The 11,392-nt window shown below is 40.4% G+C and overlaps 1 protein-coding gene across 3 annotated transcripts; it reads right to left on the reverse strand.

Annotated features, from left to right (window-relative positions):
• Nucleotides 1–522: 522 nt before the first annotated feature.
• birc2 (baculoviral IAP repeat containing 2) lies at nt 523–10,569 on the reverse strand. 3 transcript variants are annotated; one of them, XM_076274550.1, is made up of 9 exons: nt 10,458–10,568; nt 4,066–5,759; nt 3,866–3,965; nt 3,661–3,739; nt 3,537–3,585; nt 3,185–3,427; nt 1,584–1,838; nt 1,066–1,107; nt 523–888 (listed from the first exon to the last, which is right to left on the reverse strand). In XM_076274550.1, exons 2-9 carry the CDS (start codon nt 4,982–4,984, stop codon nt 695–697), a joined length of 1,881 nt encoding a protein of 626 aa, XP_076130665.1. In that variant the 5' UTR covers nt 4,985–5,759; nt 10,458–10,568; the 3' UTR covers nt 523–694. The 3 variants fall into 3 exon arrangements, with proteins under 3 accessions (XP_076130665.1, XP_076130666.1, XP_076130667.1); XM_076274551.1 differs by lacking the exon at nt 10,458–10,568 and adding an exon at nt 10,059–10,262; XM_076274552.1 differs by lacking the exon at nt 1,066–1,107 and having other exon boundaries at nt 10,458–10,569.
• Between the last annotated feature and the right edge of the window lie 823 nt (nt 10,570–11,392).

Consider the following 11,392-nt stretch of genomic DNA (forward strand, 5'->3'; position numbering starts at 1 on the left):
AAATGTAGGGTTTCTGATCGGATACCATAGCACAGTGTTATGTTTCACCCAACAGCAACCTTCTTAGATGGAGAAAATGTGAGAACTTAGTTCCTAAAGCAACTTACATAAAAGGGTGTTCGTTGGATATTTTGTACTTTTATGTCCGGCATATGTGCCTTCACAGCCATGTTTATTGGGTAAAGCCTAGCATTCATGGGACATATCCATTCAGCAATTAAGTATTCTTTATGTACTCAGCAATAGCAAAAGTATAATAGACAGGTACCTAGCCTAAGAGTCTGCTGGAAAATGGAAAGCTATTTTAAACATTATAGTCACAAACTTGACTACTGTTGTTGATAAGACTGTTAATAAGAGAGTAATGACTTAATATATTGGACAGCTGTGAGTATAAAAGCTCCATACTACCAATAATATAATAATAAAAGAAATAGCTTTACACTGCCTCAATGGTTGCGCTACTGGGCTAAAATATGCCTATAAAAGAGCCACACTCGTTTGAAAACACAACTGGAACACTTTGCCAATTAATATTTTATTAAATGATGAGAAGACAAATCAAGTGACAATCACATGAACTGATAGTCATCTGTACCTCTCCAAAGTGCAAGCTTGCTGTTGGGTGAATATACATACCACAATGTTTTAATAATATTCTATGAAAGGTTTTCCAAACACATCTGCTGCGTATTTAGGAGAGGAAGGTTCGGACAGTGCCTTTCACAACGCCTCTGCAGATGGGACACTTGCGCAATGAGGGGGCACACTCCTTGCACACCACCAAGTGTCCACAGGGAATGAAGACGATGTTAACCTCCTTATCCATGCACACTTTACACGTGCGCTCCTCCTGAAGTCGCCTCAGCTGCTCTTCCATTGGTAAATCTGGAGAATACAAGAGGGAGGAGAGAACAAGATGGAAACCACCGGCTTAATGATAACAAGGACAGCAGACTCCATTCAGGCTGCTAAAACTGATTCCCTTTTTTTGTTTGTTTGTTTGTTTGTTTGTTTTTTGTTAAAAATCTGAAAGGAAAAGCAACCCTTCACATATTTGTATACCTGAAAGATCTTGACTCGGTGATGCAGCTTCATTTGACTGGGCTGAAAGTGTAGCGAGAACAACAATTAAACAATTTAGGTCAGTCTTCTGTAAGTAGCTGGAGTTTAGTAGTTTAATATAGACCCCTTCAACTGCATAAACAAACATGTGCGTTCCTAAGGAATTTCCGGTGGCACAGAAAGCTAATGGTAACTTGGGGACAAAAAAAAAATGCTGTAGTCATTTTGTAGAGCATTGTGCTAAAGTCCGATTCTTTTTTTTTCATTTCAAAGTATCTGTGTTGGTTTTGAACATTTCAACCGGAAACCCTCTAGGAACTGATTGAAAGAGTCTATACTACTTAATCTTTGGCAGTTTAACTGGGAGACAAAGACACTCCCTTGTTGCATCACCAAGTTTCATCTCCATGTGTGAGGTGTTCTTAACCAGGTGATCTTGCATGAACCAGCATGATCTTGTACGTTTCCCCCCCCCAGGACTTTATATATTTGTAATCAAGAAGGTAAATGGTTAATACCCATTAATTCTCTCAAGAGGTAAACATCATTCTTTTTGATCCAATTTCTGAAGACTTCAGCTGCAGCGTTCCCCTTTGACAGAACCAAGTCGATGAGTTGGGCTGTTTGCCGCTTGACTGACGTGCAGTTGCGAATGGTGTCATACTCCTCCTGGGAAATCACTTTTTCTTCCAGTAAATGGTCCATTAAACTTTGCACACTCTTTAATCTCTGCGTCAGGGCTGTGTGGTGCTTTTTCAGAAAGGTAAAGCCATCTAAAAAAGAAAGGTCACGTTAAGTAATGTTTGGACTTTACCTCTCTTGTGATACTTTTGTGGGTGGAGGCAAATTACATTCAAATGCACAATGGAAGTTCCACAGCAATTCCCTCCCCTGCACCCACAATAACATTTAGATCATCACTGTTTTCAGAACAACCACTCATTCACTACGTAGTGAATTAGTAAATGTTCTAAACATAGTGCTTGTCTGCTGATGACAATGATTTATCAGGATAAGACATATGGTCTAGCTAGGGTTTCCTGTAACATTTCCTTTTTATTTACTGACAATATAGATGCCTTTCTACTGCACAAAATGGAACATGTGAGAACCTAAAACCTGAGTCAGGTGTTACCAGGCAATTGTGTCACAAGGTTTGTGTTTACTCAGTGAGCTGACAGGAATTAACAGGAACCAGGAACATTTGAAACCATGTGTACACTGTACACAGATCGAGTAAACGTATACTGTAAAACCCAGATTAAGGCGGGGATCACATTAGCCAGCGGCAAGCGGCAGGTTTCCTATTGTTCTCTATGGTTCGGCAGCAGAACGGTGGCAACGCTGGCGTAATGCTAGCGTTGAACAAGCTGAGCCTTGAACGCGAGTGTATTCAATTGACAAACCGTTTGTGTTGGCTTAGAAACGAGATAAAACTTATTATGGTCTGAGTGTTGCGTTGCGATTGCAGCTGCCTGATTTGATCCCCGCCTAAAAGCCAAGTCCCTCACACCAGTGTGACGGAAATGTTGGAAAATGAACGTTCTAAAGAATATCTGGGTTCACTCAGAGCCTTAAAGATAGATCTATCTATATGGCTCTGGGTTCACTGAATTCAACATAGAATTTTAGAACCTTGAATTGTTGCTGAACAGAATCTTATGTTAGAATGTTCAAGAACCCACACCTTTAAGGGTTAACTGGCCTGGTATGATTACAGGTTTGGACAAACAAAGGCAGGTCTCAATTAGAAGCTTGGTCTGGTTTATATGGAAGTTTTCTTTTTTCTTTCTAAACAAGCATTAAAGAGGACCTATTATGCACATGTTCAAAGTTCTTATTTGAACTACAATAGATTTTCATGTTTCAATGTACTCTTCAGCACTATTCATTCCCTGTCTGAAATGCTATGTTATGATGCTATGAGTTCCTGTGCCTTCTGATGCTTGTATTGGAAAAACAAAGTGTTTCAGGCACCTGTTTTCTGTTCACCCTGACACCCAAAAGTGTCTTCTTTAGCCTATTTTTTGAGTGGAGATGGCTGCCAAGTGGCAAGACTTGGCTATAAGGACTATTTTACTAATTCAATATATACCTGATGCCAAGAGTCAATATATACCTGATGCCATCTCCTCGGCAAAAAGCTCCTTCTCTTCTTCCCTCTTTTCATCTTCTGCACTGAGGAGATCAGACACCAGCTCCTGCACAGTCTTGTAGTTTTCCCCACTGGTGAGGATCTTGCTTTGCACAGTCTGCTTGACCAAGTTGCGTTCAAACCCCATTTCTAGGGCAGACTTCACCACGGGTGTGTTCATCATTACAGCATCTTCTGAACGTTCCTCTCCAGGGCCGAGATGCACAACTATTCAAGAGTGAAGGCACGATTAATGGGGAAATTCGGTTTGTCTCAAACATAATAAAAAATATTTTGGACCTGATTGATATTTGGCAGTCTACATCTATACACTTACCTGGTGGATCAACAATCTCACGAGAGTGACTGTCACCATTTGTCAACAGCTGTGGAGCAGAGGCACAGTTAGTTTTGCTCTTATTGCCAACATTAAGGTCTTGTGACTGGAGTTTCACACTTACCTGCTCGAAGAGTCTTGGGAATCTGGCTTGAATTTGGTGGACAAATTCTTGTCCCTTCTCTTGCAAAAGATATTCACACCTGTAGAAGAGGCAAAATACATCCACATGAAACCCATTAGAAAGACATGAGGGTTAATAGCTAAACAGTCACAGAAGTGATAAAAGGTGTATGGTGTAACAAAAATAAAAGTTATAATGAACTTACCTTGGGAACCACTTAGCATGTTCTACCCATGGGTCGTCACCAGATTCCCAGCATCTTAATCCTCCATCACAGCAAAAGCACTTCACATCATCATTGCGGCCTGTGCCGGGGTGGAAAACAAACAATGAACAATAGTAATACCCAGTATGACGTCTGACAATTAAGGCTTAGCTGCAATTGGTTCAAAGACATATTCTTACCAACATAATAAAATCCGGCCTTGGCAAGTTGGTCTGGGCGAACAGGTATCCTGGAGGGCCAGTTCACAAACGTGAGAAGCCTCTCATCACACTGTTGCATGGCAGAGTTGGACACGTTGGTCAAGACGCTGCTTTCGGCAAGGGACACGTTTTCCGTTCTGTCCCCTCTGACAAAACGGCAGTTGGGATAATGCCTCTGGTGTTCGGACACTGCCCGGTCACCAGGCTCCCAGTTGCTCAGCTGACCTCCACAGGTGAAACAGGCCACGCGGTCACCCTGACCAAGGTAGTAGAAACCAGCCTTGGCTAATTCAGCCGGTGTGATGGTGGTCACGGTCCAGCTCTGGAAGGACTCCAGGCGGTCCTGCTCCCGGCGCATGCTGGGGTTGTGGCAGGTCTGCGGCCGCTGGTGGGACATGTCCTCCACACCGCGCGACGTCAGGGGGCTAGAAGGGGCCAGGTTACTGAAGCCCATGTTGAGGTAGCCCACCTGCTCCTCTGATTGGCCAGAGGACGTTGCCGCCGCAGCCCCTGCCACCGCCACTGGCGCGGGCATCTGGGTAGCATTGCGGAGTGGGGAGAAAGCGGAGTGGGAGGACGACAGCAGGTTGGCAGTGGAGGGCAAGGTCTGAATGAACGAGCAGCTCGGAGACAGCTGTTTGTGCCGTTCGGCAGGGCAATCACCTGGCTGCCAGTTGTCTGCGGTCACTTTGCAGCGGAAGCACTGGACCCTGTCCCCAACACCAGTGTAATAGAAGCCAGCACGAGCAAGGCTTCTTTCCGTTACAGCTGCCGTTGAGGGAAATTTGGCGAATGTCGATATGCGGAACAACTCTGAGGAGTTGTCGTACTGCAAGTCTGTGGGGGCACTGTTACGACATAACCCCATTAAAAAGGGACTGTTTTGTAAAATTTCCATTTAAGGACATAAAAATAGGGATGCCCATTCAAGGAGAGAGGCTTGAATTAATTAGCTGAGATGATAAAAGATAAACAGCTAAACAGATGGTATCACACACACACACACACACATCTTTCCATGCAGTCTTCCTACTCTCATGCCATCCAAAAAGTTTGGCGACACAAGGTAACCCTAAGATCTCATTTAGGAGTAGAAACTTCAACACACTGCTCATATCACTTAACAACTGAGGTCCAGGAAGAACGACCTCTTGCCCTTTCATTTCAACGAATCACTCCATGCTCAGGACCTACTGAGGACAGGCCCTACAGCTCTACTGAACCCCATGACAGTCAGAAGACATAAGCTTAAAGCAGGAACTACACTCCCAAGCTCACATGCCTTGAGCGAATTCACACATTCCAACAAAAAGGCAAACTGACTATGGCAAAACTTAAAAATGAAAACGATCCTATCAGTGTGGTTGGGACATCAGTCAGGGTCATGTGGAAAGTAAAATGCTTCCCTCCTGTGTATGTTCCCTTTTAGAAACATTATGTTGTTTAAGCCCAATATCTGAAATGCCAAACCGAAAATATAGATATGATTACAATCATTGGTGAATGTGGTGAGGTGTTAATTCAAGCCTCTCTCCATGATGGGCATCCCTTATTTTGGGGTTTAAGGGTCCATTTTGGAAAAAAATGTCCAATTATGAAATTAAATAATATAAGTTAATATGTTTAAGCGACGTTGAAGAAGTGAGGTTTTCCGATGTCAAAGCCAGTCCAACCTGTGGATAACACAATGTTAGTGAACAATGTGATCAAAAGCATATAGTACAATTCACACAAATCATCCGCTTAAGGGATAGCAATGGCAACTGAGATTGACATATATCACTGACAGATTTTTTCTCTCTGTATTTTGACATTTTCAGCAGCCATTATTTGGAAGAAAAAAAAAACATTTTAGTGCACATTTGTGCATAACTAGAGATGCCCTGAAATGGAATTTTAGGGCCGATACGATAACCGATATTATCAGTTTGCTGTGGCCATAAATGTAGGCAATGGGTACAGTCTTAGGGGCTGACACTTTGCATAAGATTTCTCCTCATTGCTTGATCCAAATTCTGTTATTGTTGCTGTATTTTATGTTGTACGAAAATGTAGTTAATTATCAAAGTCAAATGGTTGCTGGCATAAGTCAGCGGCGTTAGTTTGAGCACATTATTGACGTTTTGTTTACATGTGTTCAATAAAAGTCAATGGGAGCTGTACATTTCTCCGGATGACATGATGGCGGTGTTTCCAAGAGGTGCATATTTTCAAAAAAAAAGGTAGCTTTTACACACATATATATATATATATATATATATATATATATATATATATATATATATAAAAAAGAAATCATGTGCTAAAATATTAGTTGTAACATCTTCTGATATACATTTGAAACAAAAAAAAAAAATAATCACAATTTTAAGAGCAAAATCTTAAATTACCAGAGTTGACTCATTAAATGCTATTGAAAACAGAGTTCAGTGTTTCCCACATAATTAAATTCTATTTGTGGTGGTAGGTTTGCAGAATTAACTTGAATTCAACAGTTTTTAGCAAATTAGCGCGGCGTGGTTATGATGCTAACCAGATTTAAGCACAATTTAGTACAACCTGGAAAATCATTGTGTGGTGGTCAATGTTGATATTGTGGTGGGCCGCCACAAATAAGTCAATGTATGGGAAACACTGGAGTTGACAGCACATCATTGTCAACTCTGCTATCATTAATCTATGCAGAATTAACACAGAATTAACAGAGTTGATGATAACGGAGTTGAAATTTCCCATCATTTTGTGGCTTAGCTCCACATCCTAACCTCACACTAGTTACTGCATGATATGTATAAAAACCAGAATTTCATGGCTTTTGATCATATTATTGTTTTATAAAAATTGAGTGAGAGTTTCACTCAAACAACGCAATAACAGAGTTGACGAATAATTAATCTATTGTTGGTGTATCCTCAACATTTTGAACAATGAGAGAAGAAGCAGTTGCTTTTTTAAGCAGTTTTACAGTTAACAGAGTTGACAAGAAGAACTTTGAGACGGGCAAAAATTATCTTTTTTTTTTTTAACATTGCACAATAAAGAAAATAGACATTGTATATAAATGATGTTTAAAGTAAATTAATCTCCAAAAAATTATTAGATAAGATTGTTGACTTGATAACATCATGTTTAGTCAAGTTAAATGCATGACTGTTAGCCTAGAAATCTAGACGCACCCTACATGACTGTAGTCGGAGACAGTCAATAATATGGTGTGTAGAAGTCATTTATTTAATATTTTGTGGATAAATTGGGTCTAAAATAAATATAAAGCATTGTTATTGGTGAGAGGGTGTTTTATGGAAGCATATGAGTAGCTTTTTTCAAATGAGAATGCAATCTGCAATATGCAATTCAAAAAGACATTACATTATGCAATTGACAATTCATTATGCAATTTAATATTGCAATTTGCAATAATATCCAACAAATTGTATTTTAATCTGCAAAGTGACAATGAAATCCTAAAATCAATTCCAATAATTTTGGTTAAAAAATTGAATAAACATGGATTGAATTGCATTCCATTTTGCCATGGTACTTCAGTCTCAAAATTCAAATGGCAATTAATTTTGCATTTCAATTTTCAATATTCAGTTTCATCATTTAACTGTCAATTCGTTTTGCAATTTAATATTTAAAGTGCAATGTAGGATTGCATTTTAAAAACATATTTGGCAAAACTGTCAATGCCAGCTTGAAAAGATTTTGGATTATTTTGGGCAAAACGTTTTGCCATCGTTTTGAGGCATTTTATTCAAATGGAAAAGAAATAGCGCCCCCCGTGATTGCATTGCACTTTGGTCACGCTCTTTGTGTTGCAAAATTCAAATGGCCATTCAATCTGCCAAACGCATTGCAATCTGTCAAGTCACTCGTCAAGGCGGGAACTAGGCTACGTCACCTCCGTGTTAACGTCTTCTTACCAGAGCCCGTCTACGGGCTAATGTCTTATTAGACATTCTCTGTTCTTACCCAGTTAGCGTTTGCAATGGAGGAGTTTGCAGTCTCTGGCCGACAGACCCGGCTGTAGAGTACAGTGACAGAGGGGGCATTTGCGATTTTCAAGGGGGCACATTTTTTTTTGGGGGGGGTGGGGGGTGTTGGCGCCGCAAACATATCATGTCACAGTTGATGAATAATGTTAACCGTGACCGCGAGTAGGCCTAGTGTCCGCGAGACCCAGCTGTGTTCTTACATTATTAAGGCTCTTATGTTGCTGCTGATAACTTTGCCAACCAGCGGCAACTTTAGTAGCATCCCTCCCCCCAGCAATTAGTAGCCTACAAATAAGCATCGTATACAACAATTCAGCGAGATAGATTTGGCCAAACGTGGGCCCGGAGCGACCGCACCCCCCGGTTTGCTTATGAGGCTAGCCAGACCACGGAGGGGAGTCTCTGTTGTGTGTGTATGTGTGTGTGTGTGTGTGAGAGAGAGAGAGAGAGAGAGCAGGGCAAGGAAAGGCTGTGAGTTTTAGCCTAACTAACGACAATGGACGACAGAGTGGGCGATCTAGCCCTACTTGTCCTGTGAACTCCAAAGAGCTCCGCGATCTCCCTAATAGGAGAGGTAACCCTCTATTCCCTCCAGTGGTAGCAGCTATCCACAGAAGGTCTCCCCACCGTCTAGCGCCCATTAGCTGTAAGGCCTCAGAAATCTTTGAACGGACCAGGTTGACATCAAATCGGACAAGTAGGGCTAGATAGCCCACTCTGTCGTCCATTTTCAGTAATCTGTCCGTTGAGTCAGACTCGTTGACACGGTGGTGTTCTACATAATCAGCCAGAGACCTTAGTGCAGCTGCAAACTTCTCCATTGCAAGCACTAACTGGGTAAGACGTAAACACGGAAGTGACGTAGCCTAGTTCCCGCCTTGACGAGAGACTTGACAGATTGCAATGCGTTTGGCATATTGAATGGCCATTTGAATTTTGCAACACAAAGAGCGTGACCAAAGTGCAATGCAATCACGGGGGGCGCTATTTCTTTTCCATTTGAATAAAATGCCTCAAAACGATGGCAAAACGTTTTGCCCAAAATAATCCAAAATCTTTTCAAGCTGGCATTGACAGTTTTGCCAAATATGTTTTAAAAATGCAATCCTACATTGCACTTTAAATATTAAATTGCAAAACGAATTGACAGTTAAATGATTAAACTGAATATTGAAAATTGAAAAGCAAAAGGAATTGCCATTTGAATTTTGAGACTGAAGTACCATGGCAAAATGGAATGCAATTCAATCCATGTTTATTCTATTTTTTAACCAAAATTATTCAAATTGATTTTAGGATTGCATTGTCACTTTGCAAATTAAAATACAATTTGTTGGAAATTATTGCAAATTGCAATATTAAATTACATAATGAATTGGCAATTGCATAATGTAATGTCATTTTGAATTGCATATTGCAGATTGCATTCTCATTTGAATAAAGCTACTCATATGCTTCCATAGTGTTTTATTTATTAGCATAATTGCTCAAAATTGATTCCATAAAGATTTCTTTTTTTGATCATAACTAAATCTGTGGAGACGGGAAATGTACCCCAAATTATAGAAAGACCCATTCTTCTATAAGTTAACGCCCCCATGCGATTTGAAGCCTGTAGGCCAACTGTCTAATGTTACTGGAATTTTTACCAACTGGCGGACGTCCAACCTAGCCACTTGACATGTTAGGTTTGGGCGAATGTGCCTCAATTTAAGTTAATTAGCTATTTGCCCCTTCCCGTCTAAAGTATTACACTATAACGTTACGTTAGCAGAAAGCCATAGAAGCTAGTTAAATTACAGGCGCCATTACAAGGTCAATATCAGCGCTGTCTTAGCTTAGCTAACATTGCCCAGCTAACGTCAACCGCCTCCCTGTGGCAGAACTAAACGTTAGTACCTTTGCCCTGAGTTCAATCCATACACAGACCGCACTTTACTAGAAAAAGACACACAATAACGCAACAAACCTTACCAGTAGGACAGAGATCCGCGTATTAGTCACAACTTGCATTAAAATGGCCTCTTCGCTGTACCAGAGAAGGGCTCTGACTGTACTATGCGGAAGCTGCGGGCAGGGTTGACTTCCTGTGCTTTGTCAGGTTTTATGGGTTTTACAGCAACTGCTTCTTTCAACTAGAACTATTTTCTGAAAATACTGTAGTAGGTCTAAAAGACCTAGGACTACCACACATTCTAACTTTTTTTTTAATCAAATAAACAGTATTTTATTATTATTTACAGTTTGTCAGTTCATTTACATTACCTGGAGACGGAGAAGAATTAGCTTAACTTATCACGTTACAGGAGACTGATATGACAAAAAAACAGGTTAAACCAGTAAAACTGGTCAATGGTGAAGTTTAACACTCACCTCATCACTTCTGGTCGACAGAAATGAATTTCGTTTCCAAGTAACACTCTAACCAAAGCTCTAACTTGCAAGTCAGAGCGGAAGTGAGGACGTGTTGTGTTTTTTTTAAACCACAAAAATGTAGGCGTGGCCAATTCCCTTTCCTCATTGGGGTTTTCTAATTTTTAATCTTTTATGTGGTTTTCTCTGTCTATGGGTTTTCTCGTCTGTCTTTTTGTCTATCCTCCCTCCCTTCCTTCCCTCCTCCCTCCAATCTTAGCCCCTCCTTTTAATTAATTTTGTGAACGAACGATAAGAGGATGGTCTCTCCCAAGGAGGGGCTAATGACTGGAAGGAGGGAGGGAGGGAGAGACAAAAAGACATGAGAAAACCCCATTCTGAATCATAGGTACTTTCCTGTTTCAGCCCTGACATAATTGAGTTTATGGTATTAAATAAAATTCTAGGGTGATACCGTGATGGGAATGTCTATAATGTCAGAGAAATGTTTGCTTTTATAATGTCAGAGAAATGTAGGCCTATCTATCTATCTATCTATCTATCTACTGTATCTATCTATCATAATCATATTTAATTGGCAAAATTCTAATCATATAAATGTGATTTCTTTTTTCACCTTTAGGCCTATACTGCTATTATGACTATCCAATACATTTCAGTGGCCATGCGTAGGCTTCTTTTTTATCAACTTTAATTATTACCTTATTACCTTATATATATTTTATTTTATTGAGCACAGAAAAGTGTCATGTGTGTCAGCATGTCACGTGTAGTAGCCTACAATGCCATACCAGAGAGTGTTAAAGCAGCTTAGCCACATAACACGGGTTCCCTGGCAGGTGTAATAGAAAGAAACAAAATTCCAGTGGATATTTCACGTCTTCTCAAAGACTGGTGGCTGTTAAGAGCGACGTTTTTTGCCAAAAAAATAAAGC

This window comes from Alosa pseudoharengus, unplaced genomic scaffold (genome assembly GCF_046254945.1).
Source record: "Alosa pseudoharengus isolate Yale_2024_CS ecotype anadromous, Long Island Sound unplaced genomic scaffold, YU_APseudo_1.1 YU_APseudo_1.1_scf_8, whole genome shotgun sequence".
Taxonomy (NCBI): domain Eukaryota; kingdom Metazoa; phylum Chordata; class Actinopteri; order Clupeiformes; family Clupeidae; genus Alosa; species Alosa pseudoharengus.